Source organism: Petaurus breviceps, unplaced genomic scaffold (assembly GCF_028583685.1).
Source record: "Petaurus breviceps papuanus isolate PSGF00001 unplaced genomic scaffold, PetGlider_PUasm1.0 90779, whole genome shotgun sequence".
NCBI lineage: Eukaryota > Metazoa > Chordata > Mammalia > Diprotodontia > Petauridae > Petaurus > Petaurus breviceps.
Genome location: NW_027187344.1, coordinates 5083554 through 5098151, shown reverse-complemented (window position 1 = coordinate 5098151; position 14598 = coordinate 5083554). Strand labels below are relative to the sequence as shown.

Sequence of the window (14598 nt, the reverse complement as noted above, 5' to 3'; positions counted from 1 at the left end):
TATATATATATATATATATATATATATATATATATATATATATATATGTTTACATTCATGTCATCTCCTGCATTTGAATGTGAGTTCCTTTAAGGTAGAGCCTTTTTTTGTCTCTTTTTATTTGTATACCCTGAGCAGTCCAGTTTGAGGCTCCTAGTAGGGCCTGATAAATGCCTGTTGATTGATTTAAAGAGCTCAGTGGATAGAAGGCTGAGAGGAGTCAGGAAGACTCACTTCCCCGAGTTTAAATCTGGCCTCAGATACTTATTAGCTGTGTGACCCTGGGCAAGTCATTTAACCCTGTTTGCCTCAGTTTCCTCATCTGTAAAATGAGTTGGAGAAGGAAATGTCAATCTTTGCCAAGAAAACCCCAAATGGAGTCAATGAAGAGTTAAGACACAATGGAAAAATTCTGAATAACAACAGCCTTTGCATAAAGGCTAAGTGCTAGGCACAGAAGCTAGGAATTAAGAATGTGGATAAATTCTGGGATACAGCCTAATAGCTTACATTTATCTAGAACCTTAAGATTTGCAAAATTCTTTACCTCTGTGCGTTTGTATAAAATTTCATTCGATCCTCCTTATAATACCCCAATGAAATATTATTAGACCTATGCAAATGAGGAAAAAGAAACTAGGAGAAGTTAGGTCACTTAGCTAGTAAGTCAGATACAGGATTCAAACTCAGGCCTCATCAACTTTAAGTTCATTGCTCTAGTCATTAAACCAGGAACGGCAGGATCAGAGCTAGATTCCCAGGAGGCTGAGAAATATAGGTCTAGGGACAAGATCCTGTGGCTAGAGACCACACAAAGAGTTGGAGTCCCTAGCAAGAAATAACAGTCATCTGCTCCTTGACCTGGTCTCTGCACTGGCACTGAACCCCACCCCCAACACTCCCTCTCTGCTCTGTGGGGTCTCTGTGGCCAGCCGGGCAGTGGGCACTGTTACTCTGAAGCCAAAGCAGGGTGGACAAACATCCCATTGTGGTGAGGATATTGTTGAGAGGTCCTGGGAACACACTGTGCCTGGTGTCGGGTGTGGGGATGCTGGACTCAAGGGCTGCTATGTTCAGGGCCTGGGAAGTACAAACCGCCCTTCTCCCCTCCATGGGCTCACTCCCAGCAGGACAGCAGACAGTTCCCTTCTGGGAGCAAGGCCCTGAAAGTTTTCTCAGTCCTCCCCCATTAACTGCATAGGGCTCAACTCAACCCATTTAGGAGAAAGGCTGAAATTTGGCTGCTTGGAGGTGACAGGAACCCAAGACTGATACCAGTACTCCTTGGTGTTGACCTGAAATTTTGAGAGAATCTTCCACCTCTCAAAGCTACTCCTGCCTGCCATTTCAGGCTGGAAAGAAGGCTTTTTTTTTTTTGGAGGGGGGAAGGTAAGGCAATTGGGGTTGTGACTTGCCCAAGGTCACACTGCTAGTAAGTGTCAAGTGTCTGAGGCCACATTTGAACTCAGGTCCTCCTGACTCCAGGGCCAGTGCTCTATTCACTGTACCACCTAGCTGTCCCCAAGAAGGTTCTTCATTCAGAGTTGAGCACCCTGAATTTTACTGCCTCCAGGAATTGGGGAGAGGGGATGGGCTGTTGTAGAGAGCGTAACCAATCAATTGGCAAACATTTATTGAGTGTCTACTATATGCCAGACATTATGCTAAGTGCTGGAAATACAATTAAAAGATGAAAACAGTCCCTACCCTCAAGGAGCTTTTATTCTCTCATTTATTTAACTATGTATTTAAAGAATAAAGGGGAGGGATGGACTAATTTTTTTCAATGATATATAGGGCATTTCCATATGAGGAAAACTCCTATCAAGGTATGCTATCTCTCTCTCTATAACTTTTAGCTTTACAATTATTCAGGGCACTGAGATTAGTTGACTCTCCCAGAGTTCCACTGTCAGGATGCACCAGAGGAGGCCCACTTGATATAACTATGGAGTCTCTGACTGCCAAATACTATGGCCCTCACTTCTCTTGAAGACATCAAAAACCATCCTTGCCTGGGGGTGGGGTAGGGGAAGGGGTGTATATATTTTGGGCTTGGCCTTGTGCCAGGACTTACTCAGACTTCTGAGCAGCAGGGGTGTGTGGGGGATGGAGTTTGGAGCAAGAAGATGGCATGTATCCCCAGGAAGGAAGTCACGGCCCTGGGAGTCAGCAGGCACCAGCTGCCTCTTGCAGCCCAGAGGCCCTGTTTCAGGGCTGAAGCTGTGAACTCTGAATCTAGTCTATCACCTATGAGAGCCTGCCAAGTCCCCCAGACATCTTAAACATCATTCTTGCAATGTAAGCACTGATGGAACAAAAATTTGGTATTTCCCTCAAAATCTATCACCGACACCCAGTATATATAAATGAAAACTACACAATTATACATGTACACATGGTTACATATACACGCATCTATGTATTTGTTGTTGTTCAGTCATTTCAGATTCTTTGTGACCCCATTTGGGATTTTCTTGGCAAAGATATTGTAGTGGCTTGCATTTCCTTCTCCAGTTCATTTTACAGATGAGGAAACTGAAGCAAATAGGGTTAGATGACTTGCCCAGGGTTACACAGCCAGATCTGAACTCAGGTCTTCCTGACTCTAAGCCTGGCATTCTATCCTTTGCTGTCCTATATAGTTATGTGTGTGTATAGACAGACATATCCACATGAATGTACTTACAGATGCACACACAGACACATACCATCATGTTAATGTGGGCACAGATATGTCTTGCATATGTATTCATTCTTCATCCATACACCACCCCGGAGTGGGAGCACTATGTTCCAAGCTTTACATTTCAGAAAAGACACTGACAAGCTGCATCCGCCCAGGGGAAAGTGATCGGGATGGAGAGGGAGAGGCCTGAAGGCTCAGCCCAAAAGTCAGCCTCTTTGGTCTGGAGAATTCCTAGGGGAAACCTGATTACTGTCTTCGAGTACTTAAAAGACTGCCATCTGAAACAGGGATGAGATTATTTCAACTTGGCCTCAGAGGGAAGAATTAGGAGGAATGAGGAGGAAACAGCAGAAAAGGCGATTTCACCTTGATGTTAAAAAAAAAAATCCTAGCAGAGCTATCCAGAAATGGAACAGCATGTAAAAAAATGCAGTGAGTGAATTTCTACCGGGAAATTATAAAAGGTGCTCCTATTCAGGTATGGGTTGGATTAGATCCACAAGACCACACATTATCCTTTGGACACTGAATATCACTTGTATACATATCCCTTGTTCAACATCAGACAGGAGGAAAGGCACGTACCCATCCCCCCCAGATGTTGGGGCCTGACATAGACTATGTAGAAATATCTGCAGTGAAGGGTTTCCCCAGCCCCATGTGGCTGAGAAGAGAAATTCCCTTTGCAATCCCAGAGAATCATTGTGCTTGGAACTGAAGGTGAGGGGCCTGTTCAAACAGAACAGAACCTGTATTCCCTGCTTGCAACATCAAAGATACTACCCTAATATTGGTGTGATCTTCTTTTTGACTCCTCCTTCCCTCACCACCCCAGATTAAAGAATCTTGCCTGATATATTTAACCTCTTGGAGGCTCAGTTTCCTAATCTGTGAAATGGGGATAATAATACTTGTATTAACTATCTTACAGAGTTGTTGTGTGCAAAGTAGTTTGAAAAACAGAAAGCTCCATATAAATGTGAATTAAAATTTTTTAAAATCCCAGATCCTCCTGGATATCAGGAATTTTTTTTCTCTTGAAACTCTGGGAAAGTTCCTAATTTGATCCTGAGAGATGATTCTCAATCAGTGAGAAATAGTAGTAGGGATCTCCTCCTCCTCCTCTGTGTACTAAGGAGGAAATTAGGAGGGTTCCTGGTGGATTCGTGGGCAGTAGAGGATAAGGAGGTCTGGTTTGGAACCTGTGTCTGTCACTTGGGTGTTGTGTGACCCCAAGTAAGTAATTTTCTTTCTGTGAACCTCAGACCTGTCTATGAGTCTAGAAATCACTTATTTTCTTTACTTTCCCAGCTAGGAGAATATAAGCTCTTTGTGAGGATACAACACATATATACACACATACATTTGTGTATATGTATGTATACACACATATATTTGTATGTATATATGTATATACTGTCTTTACATCTGCAGACTCTAGTACAGTGTCTGACATGTGGTAGGTTATAATAACAATATTTAGCATTTATATAGTACTTTAAGGTTTGTAAAGCTCTGCACATATCTGTACATATATGTTGGATGATGCAGTGGACAGAGTACTGGGTCTGGAGTCAAAGAATTCATCTTCCTGAGTTCAAATCAGGCCTCAGACACTTACTAGCTGGGTGACCCTGGGCAAGTCACTTAACACTGTTTGCCTCAGTTTCTTCATCTGTCAAATGAGCTGGGGAAGGAAATGGCACCATGCCAAGAAAACCCCAATCGAGGTCATGAAGAGTCAGACATGACAGCACAACAATGAAAACAAAATATCTCATTTGAACTTCACAACAACCCTGCTAGGTAGGTTCTATTATTATCTCCACTTTTTAGATGAGTAAACTGAGGCTGAGACAGTTTAAATGACTTGCCCAGGGTCATCCAGCTAAGTAAGCATCTGAGTCAGGATTTGAATTTGGGTGTCCCTGACTCCAAACTCATTGCTTTTAACCACTGAACCACCTAAGGACTTAATAAATGCTTGGGCTGAATCAGTTCTGGAGAATGGAAACAGCCTAGTCTCTGTACCTGCTTTCCCTGATTACACTAATATCAGAGTCTTACACCTACAGAGGAAGAGAAGGAGATGCAACCATTTCTGCATGGACTAGATGATCGAAAGACAGTTAATTTTGCAACGTACTTTTCACCAAGGGTTTCAGTTTCCTAGGCTTTTGGCCAGACAGGCAGACTAGGAAAGATGCATTTGTTTGAAGCCTCTAATCTCTTCCCAGAGTTCTGGGAAAAGCATTAAAGATCAGAGAGATGACCTAATAAAAGTAGATTGGGGGGGGGGGGGAAGAGCAAGGATTATGGTAGTAGAACTCAGGTTTCTTCTCCTAGGAGTCTGAGGTAATTGAAGGGGGGCAGGGAAAAGGGTGCAAGGAATTAGGAGTTAAAGGGAAAGCTCTTGACTCACAGAAGCCAGTCAGAGCTCAGCCCCAGCTGGAAGGGGTACTGCCCACTCCTTCCTTGACACCCGACCCATCCTCACTGACCAAGATGTCAAAGTGCTTTCTGCCAGGATCAAAAGTCAAAAGACCCAATTTCTGAAGGATCTGTCACTTTCTAGTTTTGGGACTTTGATAAAACCCCTTTAACTCTCCGAGTCTCAGTTTCCTAATCTGTTAAATGGGGACAATAGTTCCTGCTCTAACTCCCCTATCTCTTTCTGTAAGTGGGAGATTAAGGAAGGGAAAGCTTTGGATCTCCCTAATTCAGGATTCCTACCTCAGTTCCTCTAGTTGCTCTCCATTCTCACCTGGGTCTCTGATCCCTTACTATTCTCACTGCAGTTGGTGCTCACAGCAACACTCCCCAGGGTATCCTCTGCTTTGTTCACAAGCCAGCATATATGGAGAAATAATCCTTTCCACAGAAAAAAAAGTGTCCTGGGGAGCCTATTCCAGTCCTGTCTAAGTGATCCAGACCTGATTTTTTCTCCTTCCCCCTGGTCTGTTAGAGTGCTCTGGGGCACAACCCTGGGTGTGTGGACCCAGGACCTTCCTGGGGAAGCCACGTTCCAACCATACCCCCTAGACCAAGTGACCAACTATGGTTCTGTGAACTTCATCACTGCCTGTGGAATTTGTCCCTGCTCTCTACTTTCTTGTTTGGGTACATATCCCAAGCGGCTAGAACAGTGTTAATCCCAGAATTTGGGTGGGTGGGGGCAGCATAAAAATATGAACCTCCCTTGTCCAAAGGAAGAGGGCCCATGGAATAATGGAAAGAATACTAGATTGGGGGTTAAGAAACCTAGAGGCCAGAGTTAGCATTCTGGTTTTGCTTCTAACTTAGCTATGTGACCTTGGGCAAATCATCACCCCCTCTCTGAGCCTTTATTTCCCCATATGCAAAATGAGGAGTTTGAACTTGACGACTGGAACCTCAAGTCCTTTCCAGCTATCAGAGGGTGCTGCGCTGGAAGTAGGGGAAGGAAACTGTACAGAGAACCCCGGTGTGAGGGCGCCCAGTCCTTACAGTGAGAGCCACCTCAAAACAACACTTCGACACCCCACCAGACCGAGACAGATAGAACTGAGTTAATTATACACCAGAGACCCTGGGGGATTAAGCCTGGAGGCCACCAGGGTGGGGAGAGGGGCGGGTTGGTCTAGAGAATGGGGGAAGGGAGGTAACCTACCGAGGCGCCCCCCCTACTTTCCCACAGTGCAAAGGCAGAGGTTTGGGGACTGCAGCTGAAACTGCCTCTGGAGCCACACCCAGCAGCCTGAGGCATGGGAGGGGGGCACTACCAAGCACGTGCCTGCTCCCGCCAGCCGGACTCGAGCCCAGAGCCCAGCGGGAGAAGAAATGCACCACGAAGGAGGAAGGAGAAAGGAGATCCGACCCTGCCTCGTCTTGTCTCCCAACCTTACCCAGCCTGCTCCGGTGCCCGCCTGCCTTTGTTCCCCTCCAGGGGGACCAGAGGGGTGTGGCCAACGTCCCTGGGAGTCAGGCCATTTAGCCCCAGCCCCTGCCCCCGGCTCACCTCGTCGTCCTGCACACTCAGCGGGATGTCCAACATGAACACCTGCATGGGCTGTACTAGCGCCTTCTGCACGTTGAATAAAGGCCGACCCTCCATTCTCAGCCCCGTCCCCGGGCTAGCCTCTGCTAGCTAGCGTTCAGCTCCTTTGGGGGACGCGGGCCCTTTGGTTAGTGCCCTGCAATCGAGCACACATCTTGCGAGCCAGCAAGCGGGAGCGCGGAGCCGCACCCGCCCCCCAACCCAGCCCACAGCCGGGAGGTGAAAGGCTCTCGGGAAGCGGCCCCGGCACGCCTGCCGCTGGGGCTGCAGCTCTCCTGGCTAGCTCACTCACTCACTTCACTCACAAAGAGCCTGGCACTGGGTAGAGTGCTGGGGCGTCCGGGCTCATTACCATGTACACACCGGCGCGCACACACACATCCGCGCACACATACACCCCTCCCGCCCCCCCCCCCCCCCAGCTCTAGGGAAACCCGGGACTGCCTTTGTTTTCTAAGCCCCTGCAGGTTCCCCCCCCCCCCCAAGCCTCGCCCGGAGAAACCAGAAAGACTCACTTTACCTCCTCGCCCTCCCCCACCCCTTCCCGGGGACCTTGGTCACCTCTTCCCCAGATCACCTGCTGGGGATGACAGAAAAGGGAATAGCTTTGATTCAGTGGGGGTTAGTTTAGAGCTAAGGAATGAGCCTTTTCTTACACTGAGCCGAGGATCTTTTCCTTCCCTGTTCCCAATCGGGAGGGTGAAAGGGTGGGGTGGTGGTCAGGGGCCAGAGTGGACGCTGGAGGGTTATGTGTGTGAAGCGATGAGGGAAGTGGAGGTTGGCAGCTCCTTGCTTCTCCCCCGATCGCCTCCTTCCCCTCTCCCTCCTCGGAATCAGGTGAATTTCTGTACTTGGAGCTCTTCGAAGTTTGAGTGACCTGTCCCTAGTGGGACCCTTGTAGAGGAGCCCCTCAAATCTCCTGGGCAAGTTTTAGAGCACCAGGGGACATTCTGCAAGTCTCCCCAGCCAACCACCTCCCGTCTCAGGGGCCCAAAGTCAGTCTGACTTGAGATGGCTATCAAAGAGGAAGAGAGAGAAATTCAGTACCCCTCCCGTCACTCCATTCATTCTATCCTGGGGCATCTTCCCCCGTTAATCTTTCTGGAGTACTTCTTCCATTACGTCAAGCTCAGCTCATAAACCTTCAGGGGATGCTTATTGCCTGCTGCCTAAAGGTCAAATGCTGCAGCCTGACATTACTGCTCTCTCCTCCACCTCCCAGCTTGGCTCCCACCTGCCTTCCCAGCTTTATCTCAACTATACGGTTCCATTTGTACACTCTGCTCCTTACAGACTCATCTCACTGTTTGAGAGTGTCTTACATTTTCTAGTTTTCTAGCGTTGGAGCCTTAATTCCCATCATTCCCACTACCTAGTATAACCTGCAGTCTGTCTAAATTCTACCTTCCCTTCAAGGCCCAGGTAATATATTGCCATCTCCAGGAAACCTGCCTCGATTACCTATCCAGTCCCAAAATGCTCTTTCCCTCCTCTGAACTCCAGCCGAACACACTGTCTAAATCAGTGTACAGGGATCACCATCTTTTTCTCAGTGGACAATCATCTTTTGGCATATATCTTGTCTCCCAGACTCTACCATGAGCTTAGTATATGCTTACTATAGCTTAATTTTGTCTAGTTATGAGATGTAATATAGTTTATATTATAAACTGTTTTATAGTTTAGTTATAAGATATAACATAGTACAAATTAACTTTGTCTCATAGACTCCTTTGACAGTCTGGTGAATTTTTATTCCCAGAATAATGATTTTGTTGCTTACATAATTGAAGGAAATGATAAATTTCAGGTAGAAGTTGATGAAAATGAAGATAATTTTTTTCCCATCCAAGTTTATGAATCCTCTGAAATCTATCCATGGACTCTTTCCTATATACACATAGATCCCTACCCCCAATCTATGTGTATATGACTTATTCATCTCTCTCCGCAGGTCTAATACAGCGTTTTGCACATCATTCACACTCCACAGGGGCTTACTGCTTGAGTGACTGCTTATTTGGGGTCTGGTCAAACCAGAAGACAAGAAGAGTCTGGGGCATTTGCTGATTTGACCTTGCCCAGCTCCCATGAGAGGTTCTAAAATCAACATCTTCTCAGAGGCCTTTAATCCCTATCAGCTCCACATCAGCTAACATCATTCGCAGGACTATTTTTGTAAAGTGAAAGATGAATAAATAAATAGCATTGGGAAGAAGTTGTATATATATCTGGGGGTGGGGGAAGGCCAGGAAAGAAACTTTCTTCTCCTCCCAGTGAAAAGCCTGCTTCGAGGTCCTGAGCAAGGAGCTGTGTCACTCAGAGGCTTGTACAAGAACCATTTCCTAGGACTAGAAAGGTAAAGGGTCAAATCATACCACATGGAATGTTTGGCTGGAAGAAACCTTGAGAATCTTCTAGAACTACCCTATCATTTTCAAGATGGGAAAAATGGAGACCTACAGAAAGGAAGCAGACATGAGTCTAGAATCTAGATCTGCCTCCTTTGGGATCCCCTTCTAAACCTTAGGGTAGCCCCACTTCTACTCCTCCCTCAATTTCTCGCTCCACACCAAGCAGCTGTGGAGAGGGAATGAGGTCATAACTGGGAGGAGGGGAAAGAAAGACAGAGGCATGAGGTTCCAAGAAGGTGAGATCAGGATTTCACAGTGGGAGGAACACTGGTTATGACCCCCTTCTCAGCCTCCCTATCATTTCTAAAAACCCAACATAGTGTGTCACAGGGATTCTACAAAATGGTTTTTTTAAGGTAAATTGACTCTAGAATGTTTATTTTTGTGCCTTTAAACCTCTGGCCTAGCTGGACAGGCTCCCAGCAGGGAGTTCCCAGTGTTCAGCCCTTGGCCTTCTGACCTTTATTCTTCTATAAGGGAAAACCACCTTGTTATGTTGACAGGGTTCCCTTGGTCAGGCAGGTATCCAGGAAATGGGCTTTGTTACTATGGCAACCACCCCATGCTGTTTGACTCAGCCTTGCTGGGGTCATCTGGTCAAGTATGGGTGGGGTTGGATTTTCCTCTTCCCTCCCCCAATCAAATTCTTGAAAACCCATCTAGAGAAGTGTCAGGAAAATAGGCCATCCCAATTCCAGGCTCCTACTGGACCACAGCTCTGCTATACTTGGCACAAAGGAATCAGATGAGCCATTTGGAAATCTCCCTCCTTCCTCTCCCACCCCAACTTGCTATCTCCCTTCCCTCCCAGAGTTGGCAATGTGGAATAATCAGCAGTGGGTATTTTGGGGGCTCTTCAGTTGCTATGGCTACCCCAAAATTGTTGCCATAGAAACCTTCCTTCTTCTGGGGCCTGCCATTTTTTTAGGGGAATGTGGCAGGAACCTTATAGCCCCTCCTTCCCTTTTACACACTCTCCCTCATCTCCCCTCTTGCTCTGGTTTGGCTGACTCAGGGGCATCCCTGAAAGAGGGTTGAGGTATTTCACAGCAGGGAGCCAGGGACACCTTCTACATTCTGTGCTCTTTACTGACCTGGCATGTGATCCCAGGTAATTCATACCCCTTTAGCTATGAGAATATTCTCTTTAGGCCATCATTCCCTCTCCATTCTTCCTCTGTGTACTTCCATTCCTTGCTCTTCCCCAGGTTGAAGGCATGAAAGAACTAACACATCATTATCCCTGCTTACAGTTTTGCTCTTTCCATAATCACCACTCTTTGGTTTCTAGCCCTGTCTTTTGGCTACAGCACCAGAGCTGACCCAGTTAGGGGGCTAAGAAGGGGAAAGGTCTGCAGAACCATCTCTCCTGCTTGTCAGGGATGTATATTTCCCAACATTCAGTCCCTGACATGCACAGGATGGAGAGCTATCCAGAACCCCTTGTCTCAACCAATTTATATCTGTATACATATTTAAGTATGCAAAGATCTATATACATTGGTAAATATTTATCATGTGTATCCCGCCTTTACAATTTTTTGCACAAGGAAGCTGAGGCCCAGTATGGTTGGTCACACATTGAAACAGTTGGGTGGAGTAGTAGATTAAATGTTGGGCCTGGAGTCAGGTAGACCAGAGGCCTCAGATACTTAATAGCCATGTGACCTTGGGCAAGTCACTTAGCCACTGTATGCCTTAGTTTCCTCAATTGTAAAATGGGGATCCTGATAGCACCTATCTCCCAGAATTTTACTGTGATGATGAAATGAGATAACATTTGGAAATCACAGCACAGCTCCCCAGAGAATAGTAGGTACTTAATAAATGCTTGTGCCTTCCCTCTCTCCCTCAGTGATAGGAGAAGGTCTGGAACCCATTTCCTGACTTCATGGTCAGGGCTTTCTCCACCACTTCTGGTTGACTAGTCAGAGAAGGAGGATGGCCTGCTTTACTGATTGAAAGACTGAATGCTTATTTGGGGGCTGCTCAAACCAAAAGGGAAGAAGAGTCTGGGGCATTTGCTGATTCGACCTTGCCCAGCTCCCATGACAGGTTCTGAAATCAACTAACTCCTCCCTTTGGCAGTGGGGAGTGAGGACATAAGAAGATATCAGCGGTTACCCTGAAGCCTGGATTCCTACATACTCTACAAGATCCACAGGGCTGTGGGGTGGAAGATCAGACCCTATCCCATATGATAGGCTTTCCTGAATCATCCATAAGGGATATTACAGCTCAGAACAGAAGGACAAGGAAGGATTCATTCTGGGGCCTCTTCCATGGGCAGATTTTTTCTGCTGCTCCAGACCATGTCTGCTGGGGACAGGAGAGATGATGGGGCAAGGAGGGGCCCTGGAATTGGAAACTGCAGAGCCAAGCCAGGGCTTCTTATCCCCATTCCACCCAGAGGAAAAGACTAATACCTAGATGGTCAGAGCACCACCTGCTGGCCCCTGTAGTCTTTACATGCAGGTGACAAATAGTACATGCCCTGCATATATAGGATTCAAACCAAACCAAACCAGTCCTTGTCCTCAAGGAGCTTGCTTACAATTTTTAAAAATGGGGGGAGGTGGGTGTAATGGAAATGTAAATTTTAAAGATCTTCCCTGCCCCTAGGCTAATGTGCACCTGAAGCCTGGGGTGGGAGGCTTGTTTTTCAGTAGATACTTTTTGATTGGCCAGTGGGTCAAAAAGGTTGTTACATTCTCTGAGCCAGGAGAAGGCTATATAAGCCCTGATGTGTAGCTTTGTTTTTGGACTCACTTTGAGAAGTGTTTTGTGATTTGATCTGAATTCTGGGAAGCCGTTGTTGAGAGTCCCCCGGCTTTGAAAAACCCAGAATGTGGAAACCCAGATGTTGACTGGGTATGGATGTAATGGTTGGACAGTTTGGAAATCTGTCTACTTGATGTTTCTGTCTTGATAATTCTGTCTGTATGTTCTGAAGTTCGGGGTGCTGATCTTTTTCCCCTGAACTAGGTAAATGATATACATCTGACTGATTAAAGTAAGCTTGTTAACCCATTTTGAGTTGCTTTCCTTTAACAAAGCAGATCCAAGAACCTGTGGTAGCTGCAAACCTTGAGGACGCTTGGGGTGCTTGCTGCTACAGTGGGGAATGCAGCATATTATGCAAATAAATTTGATACAAGGTATATGTATGTATGTGTGTGTGTGTATATATATATACACATACATACAGAGAGAGAGAGAGAGAGAGAGAGAGAGAGAGAGAGAGAGAGAGGCAGAGGCAAAGTAGTCTAGGAAAATCCAAGGAGGAAAAGAATATCTTTAAGTTGGTTGGGAAGGCAGATTAGGGAAGACTTCTTGGAGAAATCAATACTTGAGCTAGGCATTGAAAAACAGAAGGATTTCAATGTTGGAGGAGATGAGGAAATAGAATGTGGTAGGGATGGGATGGGGTACACCAGTGGATGGAGGCAGGAGAGGATAAGATGTGACTGGGCAGCACCAAGTAGTCTAGTCTAACTAGAATAGAATGCATGAATGGAAACAGAATGAAACAAGGCTGGAAAAGTAGATGGGTCTGGAGAACAGTTTATGGGATAATCACAAGGATGTAAGGGAAAGTGATACTAGACAACTTCAGAACTATTTCATCAATAAAGTAACCAATGATGACTGATGGTGAAGTAAGCATCTCTGGACAGAGAAGTGGTAAACTACAGGTGTGCATCCAACACAGCAAATATTTTTAGAAATGGCCAATGAACTGACTTGGTATTTTTCTTTTTCACTACGCTTATTTGTTACAAGGGAGGAAGAATCAGTGGTAACATTTATTAAGCACCTGCTATGTACCAGACACTATCCAAGTGTAGAAGATATTATAGCAAATGAATTCCTGCTCTTAAGAAACTCATAGTCTGGGGCAGCTAGGTGGTGCAGTGAATAGAGCACCGACCCTGGAGTCAGGAGAACCTGAGTTCAAATGTGACCTCAGACACTTGACACACTAGTCGTGTGACTTTGGGCAAGTCACTTAACCCCAATTGCTCCCCCCCCCAAAAAACCTCATAGTCTAATGTGGGAAGCAACATGCAAATAACTATAGGCAAACAAGTTCTATACAGGATAAATGGGGCTATTTCAGAGGGAAGGCATTGGAACAGGAGGAAAAGTGAGCTGAAACTCAATTAGAGAAGCCAGGCAATGAAGGTGAGGAGAGACAGCAAGTGAAAATTTCCAGAGTCAAGAGATTGAGTATGTGGTTTAAGGAACAGCAAGGAGGCCAATGTCACTGGATGGCAGAATTCATAGAAGGGAAGAAGCTGTAAGAAGACTAGAGAGGTAAAACAGGCCAGGTTATAAAGGGCTTTAAAAGTTAAAGAAAGGATTTTATATTTGATCCTGGTGCAGGGAAGTGACATGTTAAGATATATAGTTTAGGAAGATCACTTTGACATCTGAGTATGCATTGGAGTGGGGAGAGACTTGAGACACTGAAACCAACCAGCAGGCTGTTTCAATTGTTCAGGTGTGAGGTGATGAGGGTCTGTACCAGGGTGGTTGTAGTGTCAGAGGGCAAATGGGGGCATATACAAGAGATATTTTAAAGGTAAAATTGACAGTACTTGGCAACACAGGGAGGGAGAGAAAGTGAAGAGTGAAGAATGGCACCTTGGTTGGGAGCCTGAGTGACTGAGAGGAGGATGGTGGTAACCTCAAGAGTAACAAGAAAATTAGGAAGAGGGTAGGGTTTGAGGGGAAAAGATTATGAGTTCAGTATTAGATATGATAAGTTTAAAATGTAAAATACAGTTTGAGATGTCCAATAAGAAGTTATAGATGAGAAAATAGAAGAAGAGAGATAAGGGCTAGATAAATAGATCTGAGAGACATCTGCATAGAGAGGACAGTCAAACCCATGGAGGCTGATGAGCTTTCCAAGTGAAATAGTGTATAAAGAGAAGAGGGTCCAAGACAGAGCCTTGGTGGACACCACCATTAGCAAGTATGATCTAGATGAAGCACTAGCAAAAGATGCTGAGGAATGGTCCAACAGGTAGGAGATCCATGAAAGAACAGTGTCACAAAATACTAGAAAGAAGAATATCAAGGAGAAGAAAGTGATTAACAATGTGAAAGACTGCTGAGAGGTCAAGAAGGACAAAGATTAGTGGGGCACTAGGTGGCTCGGTGAATAGAGCATGGGCCCTGGAGTCAGAAGGACCTGGTTTCAAATCCCACCTCAGACACTTGAAACCTACTAGCCATGTGACATTGGGCAAATTACTTAACTCCAAATGCCCTGTCTTTCCCCCTCCAAAAAGAAAAATAAGGACAAAGATTGAGAAAAGGCCATTCGATTTGACAATTAAGACATAGTTACTTTGGATAGGACAGTTTTGGTTGAATCATGGGAATCAAGGAAGTGAAAGCATTGATTATAGATAGCTTTCACAAGGAGTTTAGCCACAGAAGGGAGGAGG

The 14598-nt window shown here is 45.6% G+C and overlaps 1 protein-coding gene across 1 annotated transcript in view; it reads right to left on the bottom strand.

Annotated features, from left to right (window-relative positions):
* The window catches only part of RALGDS (ral guanine nucleotide dissociation stimulator), a 79352-nt gene extending 72252 nt beyond the window's left edge, over positions 1–7100 (bottom strand). Inside the window, exon 1 of the mRNA XM_069069275.1 lies at positions 6687–7100. Within this exon, the coding sequence (XP_068925376.1) occupies positions 6687–6782 (96 nt within the window). The 5' untranslated portion in view covers positions 6783–7100. The remainder of the gene's footprint in view (positions 1–6686) is intronic.
* Positions 7101–14598: the final 7498 nt, after the last annotated feature.